This window comes from Castanea sativa, chromosome 5, assembly GCF_040712315.1.
Source record: "Castanea sativa cultivar Marrone di Chiusa Pesio chromosome 5, ASM4071231v1".
NCBI classification, from domain to species: Eukaryota; Viridiplantae; Streptophyta; class Magnoliopsida; order Fagales; family Fagaceae; genus Castanea; species Castanea sativa.
In genome coordinates this window covers 3,708,288-3,730,449 of record NC_134017.1, presented here as the reverse complement: position 1 = coordinate 3,730,449, position 22,162 = coordinate 3,708,288, and the positions used below count along the sequence as shown (strand labels likewise).

At 35.4% G+C, this 22,162-nt stretch overlaps 1 protein-coding gene and 1 pseudogene across 1 annotated transcript; both read left to right on the top strand.

The window, feature by feature from the left end:
- Positions 1 to 1,174: 1,174 nt before the first annotated feature.
- On the top strand, positions 1,175 to 1,642 carry LOC142634559 (uncharacterized). The gene has a single exon (XM_075808860.1). It carries the CDS (start codon positions 1,175 to 1,177, stop codon positions 1,640 to 1,642), a length of 468 nt encoding a protein of 155 aa, XP_075664975.1.
- A 7,365-nt stretch (positions 1,643 to 9,007) lies between these two features.
- Positions 9,008 to 13,572, top strand: LOC142634443 (G-type lectin S-receptor-like serine/threonine-protein kinase RKS1; annotated as a pseudogene).
- Positions 13,573 to 22,162: the final 8,590 nt, after the last annotated feature.

Genomic DNA, 22,162 nt, shown 5'->3' with positions numbered 1-22,162 from the left:
CAAGCTATCCCCACGTATACCATGGGAGTGTTTCAATTACCGGTGAAATTGTGTGATGAACTAAATTCCTTGTGTGCTAAATTTTGGTGGGGGCAAGTAGGCAATGAAAAGAAGATTCATTGGAAGAGTTGGGATAGTTTAACTCAACCAAAGAAGGAAGGGGGAATGAGTTTTAGAGATTTGAGGTATTTTAATCTTGCTATGTTAGCCAAGCAAGGTTGGAAGTTGCTAAAAAATCATGAGTCTCTACTATTTAAATGTTTCAAGGTTAGATATTTCCCTCAGTGCAATTTTCTTCATGAAATTGACTCACCTAACAGCTCTTTTGTTTGGAAAAGTATGATGGCAGCCTTACCAATTTTGAAGAGTGGGTGCTGTTGGAGAGTAGGGAATGGAGAGTCCATTGAGGTCACCAAAGATAAGTGGATTTCAAACTACCTTTCTAATAAAATTCTACATCCGGTGCATGATATTGAGGAGGGCTAGAGAGTATTGGATATTATTGACTGGGACCTTCACAGGTGGAGAAGAGACATCATTACGACAAAATTCAACTAAGATGAGGCTAAGGCTATTTGCATAATTCCCTTGAGCCAAAGGGTTGTGGAGGATTCAATGTTATGGCTGCATAACAAGAGAGGAGACAGTATACTGTTCGGTCTGGGTACCATTTAGCAAGACAAGTTCTAAGGAAAAATAATTGGGTCAAATCATCAAATAGGAGTGGAAGGCAGCAGATATGGAGAACTTTATGGAAGCTAAAGAAACCTGGGAAAATAAAAAATTTTGGCTGGAGGGCTTGCCATGATATCCTCCCTACACGAGTGAATTTAGCAAAGCGCAAAATTGTTCCAGAAAATTTGTGCCACTGCTATAAGAGTGAGCCCGAGGATGCTATTCATGCCATATAGGGATGTGGAGCAGCCCAAGATGTTTGGGTAGGGAGTTTCAACGTGTTGTAGAAGCTTCAGACGAACCAATTTGATTTTTTGTAGCTCTTTGAAATTTTGGAGGACAGGTTACTACAACAGAGATGGAGCTCTTCCTTGTTCAAGCTTGGCTCATATGGAATGAGAGGAACGTGGTTGTGCATGGAGGACAAATGAAGGACCCGCAATAATTGAACAATAGAGCAACTAAACTGTTGGAAGAATACAAGAAAGCTCAAGCAAATATGGTGTTGTCTAATGCAGCACCAAGAAGTAGCAGCTATTGGCAGCCCCCTTCGCAGGATGCCTATAAATTGAATTTTGATGCAGCGGTCTTCTCGAACTTAAAATGCTCTGGTGTTGGTGCGATAATTAGAAATTCTGCAGGTGAGGTGATGGCCGGTATGTCGGCTAAGGGAGAATATGTGCACAACAGTGACGAAGCAGAAGCATTGGGATGTCGTAAAGCTTTGGAATTTTCTATGGAAGCCGAGTTCTCAAATTTGGTGATTGAGGGAGATAATTCAAATGTCATTAGAGCTATAGCAAGTTCTACAATAAATAATTCCTTGTATGGTCAAATAGTGGATGACATTAGACATTATATTTCGGGTAGGCAATTTGTTGCTTTTAGTTGTGTAAAAAGGGAAGGAAACATGGTGGCTCATTCTTTAGCTAGATTTGCTAGGAATATAGTGGACGATCTATATTAGATGGAAAATGAGCCCTCACCTGCTGTAGATGCTTTGCATCATGATCGATTACATATTAATGAATGAGCAGTTCACTTGTCAAAAAAAATTTCATCTCATTCATTTTCCTTGCTTAATACATTTCATTCCATTCTATTCCCTTGATTAATACATTTCATTCCATTCCATCCAACACCTTTTAAATCACATGAGACGTGAAAACCAAAAAATAAAAATAAAAATAAAAAGTAAAGTGAATTGTTCAGGTTTATTGATATCTCTTCTAAGATCAAGGGAAGATCTTGACATCTCCTCATGTCAATAGAGGGTTCCTTCATCCCCCACAACCCAATTTGACTCAACATGTGAACGCTTATACTCATTAATACTAATCAATAACATCCTAAGAACTATCTTTGTATTTTTGATGATTCAAATTTAAAACTTTGAGTTCAACCAAACTATCCTCTTTTTTTTAGGGGGGGTGGGGGATTGGAACCTAGACCTCTTTGTTAGAATACTATGAGGTCTTAGTTGAGATACAAGTCTCTTAGCAGTTCAACCAAACCATCAGGGAATAAATGAAAAACTTAATCCATGTTAGCCAACCAACACTAATTTTTCAAATCTCCAAATGACATCAACAGTCACTGTTATAGAAAGATAAGTTCCCCAAGATTCAATTTGGCTAATGGATCAATAATCAAGCTAACTAAATCCATATAAAAAAACAATCTAATCGAGGCAAAATGGTTTATGATTGAATCTCAGACGCATTCTTATCATTTGGTACATCACATCCAATTTTAGGCTTCCATACATACCCGAACCAAGACATTCAAACGATGGGATAAATTTTGATATAAATGTGGTTCAAATTCCTCCTATTGAGCACACAAGACAACTTTGACCCTGGAGTGAACGGAACTTAAATCTCATACTGTTTACTTTGGCAAAGTCCTTAGACTTTGGAGTTATTATCAATTTGATCTATTCATTTTGGTAGCAATCAATTTAGTTCATGTTATTTTCATTTGTAGTCAACTTCTGTTAGTGACTTGATAGTAGGAACCAAATTCTTGTAAGTTAAAAATAAAATGTACTAAATTGATTGCTACCAAAATGAATTAGGAACCAAAATGGTATTTTCACCTTAATGTATATCTAAACTCATGCATCTAAACTATTTTTTAAATAATAATAATAATAATAATTTAAACACTCAAGCATCTAAGGTAATTGCAACTTATTATTTATATGCTTGACTCAATTAGGTAATACTTATTCCAATTGATGGTCTTTATAAATTGGGTCAAATGTGGGTTTCAGTTAACTCAACTAGTAAAAAAATTTCTTGTCAAATGAGAGATTTAAGGTTCGAACCTCGGCTACACCAAAAATTAATTGGTGTATTGGCTTGATAAATGATAATAAATAGCAATCATTATAGAACCAACGTCAAGTTGAATTCTTTTGTATCTATCAACAAATAAATAAAATAGGTCAACTCTATGTAATTTTTTTAGCATGTCATTAACATAAACTAACTTCACCTAATCTTATACTTTATTTTTATTTTTACTTTATTTTGGCTTCAACAACACATTTGGCTAGAAGTTTTGTAACTCAACTAATTGACATTTTTTTTTAATATTTCTAAGACATCCACGGTTCAAAATGCTAGCTCCATCCCTATTATAACTATTGAATTATTTATTAACAACAACAACAACAACACACTGAGTATAATATTCTAAAATGAGGCATAACTGGACCATTAAGCTGCAAACTAGCCTGGGAAACTATTAGTCAGGCCGTGATTTTTTTCTAATTCAAAAAATGCACCAAGTTCCCAGTACATTAAAATATCCCACTTCTTAGTGTCGTTGCTGCCTAATGTCATCTTATTCTTTTCTTCAGGTCTCCTTCAAACCAGGCCTAATGTCTTTTCCTACAACCCAAACTTGAAAAATTAAAACCATATTACCTCCATGGGTCATTCAAAGGACAAGTTTGGATTCAAACATTCAAACATGTTTGGATCTATCTTTTCCAAGTCATTACGTGGTAATTGATAAGACTTTGTGCATTATTTAAAAAAATCACATGACTCATTAAAATAGTCATCTAACTAAAATGAATGATTTTTTTAATCACTACATCATGGGTTGGAGCAAGATAACTCCAAACAAATTTGGGGTCAATTTTTTTTTTTTTTTCTGTAATTCAAATATATGTTATAATTGGAAGTATATGGAATATAAATCCTAACTTCATACATCAAATTTATAGCAACCTACAACAAATGATTTTATCAACTCATTCACCAATTAGGCCCGTCAATGTTTACAATATGACAACCATTGAACTGTTTGGTACATATGGTACATACGCCTCTCCTCAATGAGATGCTATCTCCTGTTACAAATATATCATATATGTGGATTGAGATACAGACATTATATATAGCAACCTAGGATATTTAACTTGATGTAATTGCTCTTGTTCATCTCATAATTTTTTTTACTTCTTCTGACAATTTGTATTCAATGGTTGATGTATGGATAAAAACAGTTTCTCAATGGAATAGGGCTTAAACCAAATCAATTAATTTGTAGAGGTGAATTAAGAACTAACTCACAAATGTATAAGGAATCTCAAACTGCTTTTATACCACATAAAAGGTCTTGCCTAAGGAGGAGTGTACTCAATAAGGATATAAATTTACAAAGACTATTTCATTACTTGACTCTTTTTCTTTCCCTTAAACACAATTTTTTTGGATCCCCAATGCACGGGGGATTTGTTCCTATTTATACTCATGAAGGTTCCCTCCCTCACCATCCACTTGTAGGGTGGGCATGGACTTGGTGAAGATATTTGTCCAATCCTTCCTTTCCCCCTTCTTTTGAGGTAAAGATGGGTGAAAGGTAGGTTGTTTGACACTATTCTAGTGTGTCATTTAGCTATAAATGCACCACTGCTAGTTGTTAGGTGCATTTAATGCGGAAGTGATGGCTATCTTCTCTGAGGTTTTCCTCATTTTGGTCTATTCTCTAATCCTTTGTTGCCCCTACTTATGCTTTGAGAGCTAGGTGGGTTCGTAAAAGGTGAGACAACTAGTTGTCTGAAGGTAGAACACTTCTTGGGCAATCTTCCGAGGAGAGGTTTCTCTCCCCCCCCCCCCAACCCCCACCTCTTTCTTAAATCGTACTCCTCGGAATTTTGTGATGACATTGTCCCTTTTCCCTCATAATTCATGCTTCGGAGGTGCTGCTAGAACCCACCTTATTTTGGGCCCACTATATAGGATATGGACTTTGCCCCTCACAATTGAGATTGAAAAATGCTTTTTACAACTCTCGATTTCTACCATTGAGAGCAATTGCACATAGTAAAATACCCTCTCAATTCCCATATATTTAGTAGCCTTTCACAATGGGTGGCTCTCACACAACTTCAGGACCCATTTAGTGTAAGAGAGCATGTATCAAAAACAAGTGATAATTATTCCTCCTTAGCAAGGAGAGTGCCTGTAGAACACCTTGAGTGCATGATACCTTAAAAACTTAAATAAAAAAAATAAAAAATAAAAAATAAAAAAAAGAACAAGAACAAGAACAAAAGTATACTACATGACTAATGTCCCAGTGCGACAATATCTCACCACTAGCTTCTATTTCAATGCTTTGCAAGACCTGGCTAATGCTAGCCCAAGATCAATCATCATTTTAACAATAAATAACCAACTTAAAGCAGGATGGGTAGCCCTGCTTCAATAACTCCTTTTGAGTAATCTATAAATACTATATAACTAAAGCTTTTGACTTTTTTTTTTTTTGAATTCATGAAAACTTGTCACGTCGGCTTTGAACCTCCGACAATTTTACACCTCAATACTTATTCTTTTTTTAGTTAAGTTAAAATTTTGGGGATATTTGCCAACTAGCATAATTTTTAGAGACTATTTTGTTAGTAAACATAGTTTTGAAACCATTTAGGAAACTAGCATCTTGAGTCTGTGAAGTGGAACAATTTGGACTCGAGTTCTAGTGCTAAGGTGGAACAATTTATCCACGCAAAACTTGAGTTTCTCATACTCGAGTTTCATAGAAGTATCTGAAGAACGAAGAGGAAGAAGAAGAACCAGAACTGAAGAACCAAGTCCGAAGGAAGAAGAACTAGAACGGGAGGAAGAAGAACAACAGAGAACATGATCTAGAAAGCGCAGATCTAAAGAAGAAAAATAGAGATCTGGAGAACGCAAATCCAAAGAAACAAAAAAGGAAGACGAAGAATAGAGGAAAAATCTGTAGAAGCAGATGAGAAAGAAGAAGTGCAGAGGAAGAAGGAGGACGATCTAGAATGGTGGAACTCGAGTATTATAAACTTAAGTTCCACGTAGATAATTTTTGTTTGTCAACTCAGGAACTCGAGCATTTAAGACTCAAGTTCTATCATGAAACTAGAGTCTTAAAAACTTGAGATGCTATTTTTCCATATTGTTTTGCAAACATCACCACTAACAAAATTGTTCAAACCCACCTGTGCGAGATTTTTAAGCAGGAAGAATCCTTACTAGAAGAATACCAGAGACTTGCAAAGACTCTACCCCGAGGAGGATGATTTATATTTTTACGTTGTATGCATGGCCATTGTGTAATTTGCATGGCCTTGTTTTTTGTCTTTAAGTCTTAGCAGGTCCTGGAGTTATGGGCCCATGGTTTAGCTCTGGGCCGTTTCTTTGGTTGAAAAGCTCCTGGGCCGGGCCTGCTTGTTTTCTTTTGTTTTCCTTTTGATTAATATATTTCTATCTTTACAGTAAAAAAAATTAAGGCTAAATGAAAAAAAAAAAAAAAAATTCTTAAAATTTTATTTGCTTATAGCCAATAGTATGCCCTCTCTTTCCCTCCCCGATTAACGCTTTTTCTTTATCTCTTACCTTTCTCTCTATCCGGAAAACCATGGGAAGGGACAACGATGAAGAAATAAAGTTGTCTTAACTTTATGAAGAAATTCAACAATGTGGTGGGGAGATGCAGTATATTGTTGTTATAATTCAACTTCATCGTTGTTGTAATTCAGTATATCTAAGAATTACAACAACAATTTAAGAGGTAAATCAAAGATGTTCCCCCCACCACGATGAAGAACATTGTAATTCCTTACATAAATCAATGGTGGTGGAATTTCTAAGAATATCTAAGAGCTAAATCAATGATGGTGGAATTACAACTAACATCTTCATGCACAATTTTTTTTCTTCCCATCTGACCTCACCTTAGAAAATCACCCAAATCTTCAATTGTCAACTAACCCATATAATCAGGATGAGATTTTGATTGGTTTATCATGTCAGGTGATTCTCCCAATTCTTTTCAATTTTTTTTTTTTCCAAATTATATTTGTTTGTCTCTCTATTTGTTTGTAAACTCTGCCATTACTGCGTTGCCTCAATTCCTAACTTTGAATCTCGGTACATCCTTGTTTTTTTCTCTCTTTTTCCATATGGATTTTTCTAATTTTTCTTTTATTTCGATTAGTTCACTATTGCTTGATTTTTTTTTTTTTTGTGGGTTTCCTTTGGTTTTGGAGGATTGCAAGGAACACAACCTAGAAGGTTTTAATTCTTCTACTATGCTATTCCGTTCCCTTTTCTACTATTAAAACAAAAAGAGAACAAAGTTCTCCATTATTCTATGGTTCATTGTTTTAAGTTGTACTATGTTGATAAAACAAAGTTTAGAATTTCAGAAATTTTAGTGTTAATTGCTTCTTTGCTGAGATGTAATTTTTTTTCAAATCTATAAGATTCTTTTTTGTTTTTATGTTATGGTTTTTTTTTTATTGACACGCGTTTATATTAAACATGTTGAGAGGGCGCTTATTTAAGTCACATTATTATTGGTGTAATTGGCCCTTAACGAATTCTACATATTTATGCATGCTTAAAGTCAGTTAACTCACCGACATTGAATTCTCTAGCACATTCTTTTATAGTCTTTGACTAATAGTAAAAATATCTCTTTCACCAACCTTCTAGACAAGTTAAAACTTTGTGGCTGAGATTAAACTATGCAGGGAAGCTCTAGATAATTCCGGAGAGAAAAAGATTGAGTGAGATATGTCACAAAGACATCTGAAGCTTTTTTTTTTTTCCTTTTTTTTGAGAATCACAAAGACATCTAAAACTGAAAAATAAAGTATAGACTCTAGAGTTTAACATATAGATTGCTTAAGTTGAATTCTACTTTGCCCTAAGACTTTAATTTATTCATCACATTTGGAGCAAAAGAAAAATGAAAGGATAGGGAAAAAAAATTGCAGTTTCCTCTTGTACGAAAATCTGATCTAGATCATTGTTTTAGTCATCAAAAGCCTTCGCTGAAAAATTGACTCCCAATTCCTAAAGAATTCTCAGTCCACACGCACAACCTTTAGTTTTTTTTTTTTTTGGTCTCAACCACAAAAATTAAAAATAATAATTTTTTTGAGTTTTAAGACCATTTGCATAAACTAGGATTTCCTGGAAAAAAAAAAGGATTAAATCTTTGATTCTAAATTCTAATCATTCTCTTCTTCAAATTTTGCACTTCCCTTGACACATTAACAACAAACCAATCCATTAAGGATGGCCAATCTTTGATTTCCTAACACGACCGTTGTTACTAAAACATTGTGCCCCATACAAATAAATCCAAGACCGATGGTCTGTTGAACTAGGCCCTTTTGTGCCACAATATTCAACATGTTTGATGCATCCAGCAGCAGGAGCTGATCAGCGAGTTCATCAAGTTGCACTAAAAGTAAAATTAAAGGTCTATTTAGATATCGCTTATTTGCTGAAAACTAAAAACTTATTGTTAAAAACAGTGTAGTAAAATAATTTTTAAATGTGTGAATAGTGCTGTAGGACTCAAATTTACCTAGAAATTTGCGTTTTGCTGAGTTTGGCTGGGTCATGAACAGTACTATGAGACCCAACTAAAAACGCAAACGTACACTAAGGGTCTGTTTGAATACCACTAATTTGCTGAAAATTGAAAACTTATTACTGAAAATACTATAACAAAATTATTTTTAAATATATAAATACTATTTGAAAACCCAAATTTACCTAGAAATTTGCGTCTCGCAAAGTTTGGCTAGGTCGTAAATAGTGCTACGAGAACCAACCAACAACGCAAACACACCCAAAAGCACACTTGCCCCGCAAACGCACGCTAAAAAGAAATGGCGACTAGAGAATTCTCAGTCCATATGCACAATCCTTAGTCAAACCTTTTTTTTTTGGGGGGTCTCAACCACAAAAAATAAAAAAAAAATAAAAAAAATGTTCCATGTTAAGAAACCTTTTGCACAAACAAGGATGTGCTGAAAAAAAACATGTTCAAGTCTTTGATTCTAATCGTTCTCTTCTTCAAATTTTGCACGTCCCTTGACACCTTAACAACAAACCAATCCATCAAAGATGGCCAATCTTTGATTTCCAAACGCAACAATTTTGCCTTAGGCTTCTTCAGCCCTGGCAACTCTAGCTTCAAGTATATTGGTATTTGGTATGTCAAAGCAACACCAAAAGCAATGTGTGGGTTGCAAATAGGAACGACCCCATTAATGATTCCTCTGGAGTTCTCTCAATGAACCAATATGGAGACCTTGTCCTCCATGACAGTAATAGCCTTCCGCTTTGGTCTACAAATATTTCTGTCCAAGACCAAGTGACAACCTCCTCGGAAGCTTAGCTTCTTGATTCAGGAAACTTGGTATTAGTCCAGGACAATAACAAAAATGTGCTGTGGCAGAGCTTTGACCATCCTACAGATACTTTGCTTCCAAAGATGAAGCTTGGCTTGAATCTTAAGACTAGGATAAACACGTTCCTAACATCTTGGAAGTCAAAAGATGACCCTGGAACTGGAAACTATAGCCATAAGATGAATCTTGATTGCTCTCCACAAGTGTTTTCGTACAACGGTTCAGCCCCATATTTAAGAAATCCTTTTTCGCCAGGGAATAATGTATTCACTGTAACAAGCTTATCAGGTCAAAAGTCTTTTTTTGTTAACAACCAAGATGAAATATCTTTCTACTAATCTGATGATGACCCTTCCATCATGACAAGAGTAGTGTTGGACAACACTGGATTGGTTCAGTTTCTTACGTGGGATGATGGTGTTCATCAGTGGAAGGAACAATGTTCAGCACCTAAATACCGGTGTGACAAGTATGGGCAATGTGGTCCGAATAGTAAACGCAATCCTGATAATATTAATAAGTTTGAGTGCATGTGTCTGCCAGGGTATGAGCCTAAGTCTCCAAGGGATTGGTATCTCAGAGATGGTTCTGAGGGTTGTGTGAAGAAGAACTCGGGGTTGTCTATGTGTAAAAATGGAGAAGGGATTGTTTAATTGGAGCATTTGAAACTTCCCGATTTATCAATTGATTTAGCTTTGATAGGCACGAGTATGAGTAGCTCAGAGTGCGAGCAGGCATGCTTGACGAATTGCTCTTGCGCTGCTTTTACCAGCATGAACATTGATGGGAAGGGAACCGGATGCTTGGCATGGTTTGGTGAATTAATGGACATTTTACAGTTTACAGATGAAGGGTCGGAACTAAATGTTCGTGTGGATGCAACTGAGTTAGGTAGCATTCTTCACTTGCTTGCATTTTCTTATAAGTTTCATTCTCTCTTTTTCAATTTCTGAATCATGTTTTCTTCATACTTTTTTTTTTTCCCCTTCAGCTAAGTATATAAGCAAATCCAAACGTTCTCTTAGCAAGAAGAGGAAGCTGGCTATTGCATTAGTGTCTATTGTTGTGCCAATGTTTCTGGTATCCTTACTAGCCTATATTTGGCTAGCGAAGAAGAAGAAAACAAAAGGTAAATAAAGTCACTTGTGCGCTGTATTGTTCACAAATACATGTGTTCGGCTCAGCTATGACAAAACGTCCCATATATCAGGAGTCATTTAGATTAGTCCTCCACATGATGTGAACTATATCATATAGATCCTGAATTACAAAGTTATATTAAGCAATATCTCTCAAATATTTTTTGGGACAGTGAAGAGAGAAGTTTACTATCAATCATTAAATCTTGCGAGTACCAAAGGCTCTTTCGAGGGGCATGAGCTCGAGGACAGTGGTACACGTCCAGATTTACCGATTTTCGATCTAAGCTGCATAGTTGCTGTCACTGAAAATTTCTCTCCTACCAACAAACTTGGGCAAGGAGGTTTTGGCTCTGTATTTAAGGTACAATTACAATTCATTGACATTGTCGTTATCTTGCGCATTTTTATCTGTTTCAAATTCCATTACTATAAGCTATGACCAAAGTTTTTGAAGAAACCGATAGCGCTTTGTTGCTTTAAAATAATATTCATGAGTAAGCTTAAGTTTGGGTCATGATTGCAGGGCCAATTATCTAATGGACAACATATAGCTGTAAAAAGGCTGTCCAAGAGTTCTAGACAAGGAATAGAAGAATTCAAAAATGAAGTTATGTTGACTGCAAAACTTCAACACAAGAATCTTGTCAAACTGTTAGGTTGTTGCGTTCAAGAGGAAGAAAGGATGCTCATTTATGAATACATGCCCAACAAAAGTTTAGACTCTTTTATTTTTGGTATGTCTTCTATGTAAAAATCTATGGCCTTCACGTTTTAGAGCATCCACAGCAGTGGAGATAAAAATTTAACTTTCTAGCCCCATAAAAAGTTACTTTATCTATTTTACCTACTCACTTTAAAAAACATGCTGTAGCAGTAGATCTATTTTAGCTTTCAACACAATAAAATAATATAAACATCACAATAAAATAATATATCCACTACAATAAAATAATATATCCATTATAATAAAATAATACATTCATTACAATAAACAACAACCACAACCAACCACAACCACCCGCAACCGCCGCCACTACTGCCACTACCGCTGACTCTTCCACAGCCACCGCAATCGCTACCGCTGCCCGCCGCCGCCTCCGCCGCCACCAACTCCATAAAATTAGACAAAAAAAATGTAAAGTTCCCTGCACACAGAAAATTCTCAAATTCTTGCAAACAGAAAAATCCCAATACATTCCAAGACAAAGTCATTCTGTCCATTCATGGATGCTCTAAATCAAAAGCCAAAAAAAAAAAATGCAAAGTTCCCTGCACACAGAAAATTTCCAAACTACCAACAACAACAATTGTATTCAAACACAATCATCACAACACAAACAAGATGAACATCAAAAAAATTATTGCATCTAAAATAATAAACTGAAAGAACAACTAACCTGAAGTGAAATAGAGAGGTGGGTCTAAGCTGACCGGCGGCTTGGGACGGTGGTGAAACAGAGGTGAGAGTTTGAGAGAGTGGGTCGGTGATGTTGAGAGAGTTTGAGAGCTTGAGACGGTGTGGGTCTGAGGCTAAGAGGGTTGATCGGCGGTGGGTCTCAGCTGGTGGGTCGGTGACGTTGAAGATGACAAGGGCTGGTGGCGGTGAGCTTGAGAGAGTTTTGAGAGAGTTGAGAGAGTTGATCGGCGGTAGGTCTCAGCTGATCGGCGGTGGGTCTCAGCTGGTGGGTCGGTGACGTTGAAGATGGAAAGGGCCAGCGGCTGTGAGCTTGAGAGAGTGAGCTTGAGAGCTTCGGATGGAGAAGAGATGAGAGTGACTGTGAGAGAGAGAGAGGCATGAATAAAAGAATTGAAAACAAATAATCTGCCTCTATTATTTTAATTGGAAGCCAAATAAAAATTAATTTTTTCTTTTAACTCTTAGCTACAGTGCTCATGTATAGATACATGAGCACTGTAGCAATTAAGCTAAAAATTTTAGCTATACCTCCACTGTTGCAAGAGGATTTTTTGTGTTTTGGTAGAGCTAAAATAGCTATATAGCTATTTAGCTCCACTGCTGCAAGTGCTCTTATATCCTTTTGTTATATATGTGCAAAAGAAGAAAAAAAATATTATATTTGAAGTTTCTAGAAGGTAAAAACCACATATTTCAACACTATTACATCACATTTAGTTTACTTGAGCAAGCTTTTATTGTAGATCAAACAAGAAGCTCATTCCTAGACTGGAAGAAACGCTTTGAAATCATCCTTGGGATTGCTTGGGGAATTTTGTACCCTCATCAAGACTCAAGACTGAAAATTATCCATAGGGATCTTAAAACCAGCAACGTCCTACTAGATGCCAAGATGAATCCCAAGATTTCAGATTTTGGTATGGCTCGTATATTCAAAGAGGACCAAACTCATGATAAGACAACCATAGTTGTCGGAACGTAGTAAGTATAGCACACGTGCAAACCTACACACACACACTTAGACTCACATGCTTGAACACATACAAAGTTATAAAGTATTATGCAAATGTTAAGATTACCTTTGATATTGTTTATCTTCAGTGGTTATATGTCACCAGAGTATGCAGTATTTGGAGAGTTCTCAACAAAATCAGATGTCTTTAGTTTTGGTGTCATATTATTGGAGATTGTAAGTGGCAAGAAGAATAGTGATTCTTATCAAGAGCATCCTTCCCTAACTTTGATAGGGCATATAAGTAATAGAAAGCTACAATCTTTTACCATTTGCATTCACAGTACAGCTCTTTATAGATTATGCTACAAACCACACAGGTTTGGGAACTATGGAGAGAAGATACAGCTTTGGATATAGTTGATTCATCGATAAAGGAGTCATGTGTTTCCGATGAAGTCTTGAGATGCATTCAAGTTGGGCTGTTATGTGTACAAGAAGAAGTAGTGGATCGACCAACTATGTTGGCAGTCCATCTCATGCTGAGTAGTGAAAGAACTCTTTCTTTTCCTAAACAACTTGCTTTCGTTTTTAGAAGACCTTCTAAAAATTGGACTTAGTCACAGGAGGAGCTTCTTGTTCTATAAATGAAGTGACAATAACTAAGTTTGAAGCTAGATAAAGGTAAAGATTCTAGTTTAAACGGTGACACATCCTTAGTAGATTTCTCTCTCTTTGTTTTAATAGTACATCTATTGCTAATTTTATTGCACCTCTGAGTTATGCCATTTGCACATGCAATATTTTGTACTGGGATTTTTTATTGAAAAATGAGGCATTTTTGTTTAGATCTCATAGGTTCAAGTACGTGGTAAGAAAACTCAGAGTTAGGAACCATTGAGACATAATTAAGTTGAACAAAACTAATCAATAGGATTATACTTGGGATCCCTGTGGCTGTGATACTTTACACTAAGTGATTCCTTGACTCTTATCATGTCTTTTATTGTATATTTTAAACAGGTACTTATGACAGCATGTCTGGAGTAGCTAAACCAACACAATTGCCTATATCGTCAAAGATGACCGAGACTGTTATGTCAAGTGCAAATGAAAATGAGGCCTAATTGGACCATTAAGCAGCAAGCTAGGCAAACTATTAGCTAGAGAATTGATTTTTCCTTGTTCACAAACTGCTTCTTTGTATCTTTGCTTCCCAAATGTCTTTTCTTTAATGAAAGAAATTTAAACAAGTTAAAATCATTGTACCTTGATAGGGATCATTCAAATATAAGTGGAATTCTGTCACATATAAACTCCAACTTGACCCATCAAACTTAGATTAACCCAAACAAATGGTTTTATCAATTCATTAACCTACTCACTGTAATAAGCGAATCAATATTAAGTATTAACTGCAAGATCACTGTCCTTGAGTATTTCTATCTTTGATTTTGGTCCCAAGTGCCAGTAAAAGCATAAACCTTGCTATAGCAACTTGAAAATTGGATTAAATCCTGAAGTTGATAAAAAAAGGAGCTAAAAAAGACTACCTTTTCAACTGATGGAACAAGAATACTAGGAATACATTATCCTTGTCACCCCAAATTTTTAGTGTTTCCTTCACCCAAATAACACCACATTCACAACATGGAGAACAAAGTTACAACGCTTCCCCAGTTTCATAAACTTGTGCATGGTGTTACATAGGAGCTAACATTTTATTATCCTTGTTATATACCAATTTACCTACATAATGTGAGTTGTCTGTAACTAAGTCTATGTGAGGCCTCATAGTCAGAGTTCTTTTTTTTTTTTTTTGGTAGCGTTCACTAAAAGAGACTTAAATCTAAGACCTTATGGATCACATTCACATGAGACGTGAAAACCAAAAAATTAATATATATATATATATATATATATATATATATATATATATATATATATATATATATATAAAGTAAAGTGCATTGTTCAAGTTCATTGATTTCTCCACTAAGATCTAGTGAAGATCTTGAGATCTCCTCATGTCGATAGAGGTTCCTTCATCACTTGCCTAACGTGGTTGAGCCAAGTGATAGGTTGTGCCACAACCCAACTTGACTCAGCATGTGAAGACCTGTACCCTTTAATACTAATCAATAACATCCTGAAAACTATCTTTGTTTTTTTAAGGATTCAATTTTAAAACTTTGAGTTCAACCAAACTATCATCTTTTTTATCATTGAACTCGAGCCTCTAAGGCTTGAGATGCTAGTTTGCTAATAAATTTTGAAAACATGTTGACTAACAAATATGTTTCAAAAATCGTGTTACATGCCAAATTTCCCCTAACTTTCACCCTGGAGTGGATGGAACTCAAATCCCATATGGTTTACTTTGGCAAAAATACCATTTTAATCCTTATATTTTTGGAATTACTCTCAATTTGATCCCTACGTTTTGGTAGCAATTAATTTAGTCCCTGTTATTTTCACTTGTAGTCAATTTCCGTTAGTGACTTGATGGTAGGAACCAAATTCTTACAAGTTATAAATAACATTTACCAATTTTATTGCTACTAAAATAGTATGTTCGCCTTATTGTACATCTAAACTCGGGCATCTAAACTATTTTTTAAGAAATAGAAAAATAATAATAATAATAATAATTTAGACACTCAAGCATATGAGGGTATTGCAACTTATTATTTTAATGCTTGACTCAATTAGGTAACACTCATTCCCAGGTCTTTATAAATTGGGTCAAATGTAGATTCTAGTTAACTCAACTGGTAAAATCTTTTCTTGTCAAATGAGAGATATAGGTTTTGAGGCTCACCTATACCAAAAATTAATTGGTTTATTGGCCTAATAAATTATAATAAAGAGTGGTCTTTACCTGAATCGTCCGCCGGTTCAACTCGACCGAGTCAAAAAAATTTATAATAAAGAGTAATTATTATGGAACCGATGTCATAGGTTGAATTCTATTGTATCTATCAATAAATAAATAAAATGGGTCAACTCTATGTAATTATTTTAGCTTCAAACATTCAAACATGTTTGGATTTATCTTTTCCAAGTCATTACATGGCAATTAATAGGACTATCTTTGTGCATTATTTAAACAAATCACATGACTCATTAAAATAGTCGTCTAACAAAAATGAATAACTTATTTAATCACCACATCATAGATTGGAGCAAGATAACTCCAAACATGTTTGAAGCCAATTTTTTTTTTTCTGTAATTCAAATATATGTTGCATACATGAATCGGAAGAATATGGAATATGAATCCTAACTTCATGCATCAAACTTATAGCAATCTACAGTAAATGATTTTATCAGTTCATTCACCAATTAGGCCCATCAATGTTTACTACATTACAACCATCGAACTGTTTGGTTCATATGGTACATATGTCTCTCCACAACGAGATTCTATCTCCTGATACAATTATATCATATATGTGGATTGTGATAAAAACGTATTATATATAGTGACTTAGGATATTGCACCTAATGCATTTGCTCTCGATCATCTCATAAAAGTTTTTTAATTCTTCAAACTATTTTTATTCAATGGTCGATGTATAGGTAAAACCCATTTCTCTATGGATTAAGGCTTAAATCGAATCAATTAATTTGTAGAGGTGGATTAAGAACTAACTCACGAATGTACAAGGAATCTCAAATGAATTACAACAAGAGACTTTGACAGAAGGAAATGAACAAAACTGCTTTTATACCATATAAAAGGTCCTCAACATCCCCAAGGAGTGTACTCAAAAAGGTTGTAGAATCACAAAGACTCTATTGCACTACTTGACTCTTTTTCTTTCTCTCAAACACAATTTTTCATGATCCTTAGTGCACAGGGGGTCTATTCCTATTTATACTCATGAAGGTCCCTTCCCTATTGTCCACTTGTAGGGTAGGCATGGATCTGGTAAAAATACTTGTCACATCCTTCCTTACTCCCTTCTTTTGAGGTAAAGATGGATTGAAGGTTGGTTGTTTGACACTATTCTAGTGTGTCATTGAGCCATAAATGTTACATTACTAGTAGTTAGGGTGCATTTAATGCGAAGGTGATGGTTGTCCCTCCGAGGTTTTTCTCCTTCTAGTTTGTTCTCCTGGTCCTTTGTTGCCCCTACTTATGCTCTAGGAGGTAGGTGTGTTTGTACGAAGAGAGACAACTCGTTGTCCAAAGGTAGAACGCTCCTCGAGCAATCTTCAGTGGAGAGGCTTCTCCCCCCCCTCCCCCTTTTTAAAATGGTACTCCTCGAAATTTTGTGATGACCTTGTCCTTCTTCTCTCATAATTCATGCTCTGGAGGTGCTCCTAGAACCCACCTTGATTTGGGTCCACTATACTGGGTTTGGGCCTTCTTTTGTTCTTAGCCCTGATGGGCCAGTTAGGCTATGGTACATTTACTACATTTAGACTTTGTCCCTTACAGTTAAGATTGAAAGTTCTCCTTTTTTTTTTAATTTTTCAATTCTCAATTTCTACAATTGAGAGGAATTTTACATAGTGCAATACCCTCTTAATGCCCATACATATAGCACTCTATCACAATAGGTGGCTCTCACACATCTTTAGGACCCATTAAGTGTAAGAGAGCATGTATCCAAAACAAGTGATAATTATTCCTCCTCAGCAAGGAGAGTACCTGCCTGTACAACATCTTGAGCACATGATACCCTAAGAACTTTAGCAGAAAGAAGAAGAACAAAAGAATACTACATAATTAATTTCCCAGTATGGAGGTGTCTCACCACTAGCTTCTCTTTCAATCCTTAGCAAGGCCCAATTGAATTAGCTAATGCTAGCCCAAAATCAATCACCATTTTAACAACACATTACCAATTCACGGTAGGTTGGGTAGCCCTACTTTTATAACTCCTTTTGAGAAATGTTACTGCAGACACAATATGTTTTATAACTTATTTTTTACCATTGTTAACATGATTTGTTGTGATCCGTGCAACATAATCTAGGAGGCCAAATTTCCATATAGCACCCATCTTCAAACATATTTTTTTTGTTAGCATCATTTCCAAACTTACTAGCAAACTAACATCTCGAGTCTCTTAGACTTGAGTTCACTGTAGCAACTCGAGTTCCATGTGCTAGCAGAGCTGAGATAGATTAAAATCCATGTGAACTCAAGTTCCTGCTTTACACAAATAACAAATCTGATTTATGCAATTCAAAGAAGAAGAAGAAAAAAAATGAAGGAATTAGAGGAAAACTTTCAACTAGAGCTTCACCGCTTGGGTTCAATCTAAGCTAAGGGGTTTGGGTTAGGGAGATCTGGGTTCATGGGGGTTTGGGTAAGGGAGGTTTGAGGTTGCCTTCATTGTGGTTTTTGTTTTATTTTTTATCTCTCTGGGTTTGTTGCTTCATGTTTCTTTTTTTCTTTTCTGTTTTTTTGTTTTTTTTTTTTTATCTCTCTGGGTTTGTTACTTCATGTTTCTATTTTCGTGGTTTTTGTTTCTAATCTCTTGCTTTGTGTTTCTATTATTGATGATCTCTCTAGGTTGGTTTGGTGCTTCCTTGTTTTTGTTGATGTTGCGTTGTTTCTTTGGAGACTCGATTTCCATGTGGATAATTTTCCACATCAATTTTACAAGCATATGAAACTCAAGTTGCTACAATAAACTCGAGTCTAAAACACTCAAAATTTTAGTTTGCTAATAAGCTTAAAAACGATTCTAATTAACCAAATATGTTTCAAAAATGATGTTAGATGGCAAATTTGGCCGATTTAAGATATGGGCCAAAGCAGAACATGATGGTTCAGACTTCATAACTTCTTTATGGATCCAAAGAAAGGAACTTTCAAATGACCAATTTTGTAAGAGAATAGCTTGTGTCCAGTGACCAGTTGCCACTAGACACGTTAAGATATGGACATTTGTTCACATTGCAACGTGTCTAGTGGCACTAGCCACTGGACACAAGCTCCACCCATTTTGTAATACTTGACATAAGTTTACTGTACACGTAATAAAAATTTGGTAATGGTTTCTCACCAAAAAAAAGGACCACCTGTGAAAACCCCCAAGCCTAGAGGGATCCGGATCCTCTCCATTTCCCTTTGAAATGGAGAGTGTCCAGTTAAGGGTCAGGATGCATCTAAAATAAATCAAGGGTGTAAAAACTGCCACGTCAATTAAAATTGAAAGCACTTAACTCTGGAAGCTCAACTGTGGTTAAACAAAAGGGTTAACTCAGCAAACCCATTTCACTCTCTCTCAATCTCTCTTCTCCATCCCCGTTCTTTGCTCTCTCTCAACCTGGCCATCGCCGCTGCCACAATCACCAACGTGTGCTAAGCCACCGTTGTTTCTTCAACCACGTCTCACACCAGCCTAACATCTCCGACCCCACTGCTAGGTAAATTTTCTCAATCTTATTTCTTCTTTATAAGCTCTGTTTGGTTGTACAAGGGTGAGGAGGATGGTAATGCAGCATCAATTTCTGAGGTGGGTGGCGTGCTTCCAAAGATTAGGACACTTTGGTGTGTGAATGAGACTCCAAGGGACTCAGGGAGTGGCTGAATTGATTGGAAGGAGGTCGTACTTTTGCAATAATGAGGAGGTGGAGCCTTCAGTTTGTCAGGCTTTGAGTTTTGCAGAAGGAGATGCAGAGGAAGAATGAATTGAATAATAAGAAAGTAAGGACCGAGTGGATTGTTAGTACTGAAAATTTTAGCTTCATTGTTGTGAGCCATAACTCTTGTTATGGGTTTAGCAAGCTTTTGTTTTTCTGTGAATGGGTTGTATTACTTCATCTATTATGCAATAATGGGCTAAGCTTTTCTCTTGCTTGATAATGGTGGTACATGTTTTGAAGTCAATGAAAATGAATGGCATGTTATTTGATACTCTTTTTGTTAGGACTCAAAACCATTTGAATGATACTTATTCTGAAAGTTCAACTTTCAAATTAGTTGACATTGGAACTTATTTCTATTCTCCCTTTTGAATCTGTTATCATCTTTCACTGGTTGACTAAAATTTTCCAATCAATAATACCTGCATTTAGGGAGAGTTCCTAAGGTTTCATTCTGACAACTAGCTTACCTGAATGTATCATATGTCTCTATATTTCCTAAGGTCTTGAGCTTCATTCAGGATGGTTTTAATGGTAAAATACAGTTTACTGTCATGAGTCACATGCCTCTTTGGTCAAGTTGTTTTGATGAAATATAAATTGCATGAACACCTTCTGGAAGAAGAAGAAGAAGAAACAAAGACGAAGATATGTGCAATGAGAAGGTGAAGATGAATGTACTGTGGAACTCAAAAAAATATTTTGTTGTTTGATTCTGATATCTGGAACTTGCCATATTTCTTCTTACACTGTTGGGATTGTAGAAAGAAGTTAAGTGGTGGTTACTGCTTAGTGCTTACTGGGTTATGACTTTAGCTTTTTACTTTAGTCTTGTTCTTCAAGATCTATTGACTATTAGGACAAAGCCATATAGCAGCAATCTTCTGGTAGAAATTTTTGTGTTACTGTTAACGCATACCAAAATCAAGCTAAAAGTACCTTAGCAATTCAAAGCAATCTAGTAATTGGCATCTGGATAGGACCATCATATTTTATAGTCTTTTCACTTGTGAGTTATGTATATGGAGAGGAGAAGGACAGTTGGCTTAGGGACAAAAAGATGAGACCTTCAAGCCATGGACAAGGAAGGAAATGAAACAGTGATGGCAATCTGTAAGGTTCGGTGTGCATTGAAGGCAAATGTTGGTCCAGATACTTGGAACACGATTAAGGATTTCCAAATGAATGAAATTTGAGTAGTTTTTATTAATATTGGAACAGTATTAAGGATTACCAATTTGCACAAAAATGCAGATGATCATGCTGGCGTATATCTTACACTCTCTCAATGCTTGTTATTATGGTCTTTGTAATCAAAATGTACATTTTAATAAAATTTGTTCATTTTTGGATCAAATTTTGATTGTAACGGACCATCAATTATTCAACTTGAAGCAATTTACTTTATTGTTGATGACGCCTTATGAATTCATAGTGATGTGAACGTTATATAGTCCTTTGGTTTATGGTTTCTTTAAAACAACACAAAAATAGGAAAATATGTTATACACAAGTACGCACCAATTGCAATGATTTAAGAGCTCTGAATATTAATGTAACTAGTAAGTTGCCCGTGCGATGCACGGATAATATTGTAATATTTTATGTAAGATAAGTTTGGAGAATGTTGTACACATATTATACCATAATTGTCATAAAATTTTGTTAGTAAGAGTTCATTATAAAAAGTAACAAAAGCTAAACAAAATAATGAAATAAAGATGAAAAAAACCTTAATAAACCAAATGCTAAAATCCTCGATTCATACATTATTGAAATTCATAGAAAAGAAAGCACACACAACATATAGATCATTATACATTCAACATTAAACCAAAACTCAAAAAAAAAAAAAAAAAAAAACCATTAACCCAAAACTCAATTTATTGTTGGAAAAAAGTCAATATGTATTTCTTTAATGAAATATCAAGAAACTTACTCAAGAAATGAGCTTTGGAGTCTAAAGAATGCGGATTGAATAGTCGCGTTGTTTTTCCTTTGCAAATTCAATTGCCTTTGACTAAATCCCTTCCACCCTACCACTGCACATCCTTGGTGTGATGATCACTCCACAAGTATAAGTGCTTGTAGGGGTATGGGGAGTAAGGGCCGGGGTTCAAGTCTCCAAGAGAGAGCTTCACACACATATATACTTAGACTTGGCTAGAGTAAAATTTCTATTTTGTATTTAAAAAAAAAAAAAAAAAAAATCCCACCACCCTAGATGATAATTGATTGATCCCTATAATCCAATTTATGATTTACAACATGTTTAGCTTTTGTTTATTTTGAAAAGACCAGTCTACTCAAGTCATACGCTAAGATTAGACAATCTTGAAATGACAATGACAATGTGACTTTTACACTAAATAAACAATTATTGACTTCTCAGTTCTAGACTTCAAGCATCTTTTGGAAATCGATATACACAATAACGCAACCTATAACAGAAAATAGAAAAAACCAAAAATCTCACGATCTTAACCCTACCGATTATAAGTGAAGAAATGAAATTTTGAAAATAACAAAAGATAGCTTGAACTCATACATGTCAAGACCACTTAATGTGCGATGGATAGTCACTGACTACAACAAAAGATCACAAGAGCAATATGTTTCTTCCATTGGCTTGGTGTTTTAAAAAATTGTGAGTATGGAAACAA

Bases quoted from the DNA above. Each gene is read 5' to 3' on its own strand.
- LOC142634559 (XM_075808860.1), top strand. From the start codon at position 1,175: ATGGTGTTGTCTAATGCAGCACCAAGAAGTAGCAGCTATTGGCAGCCC.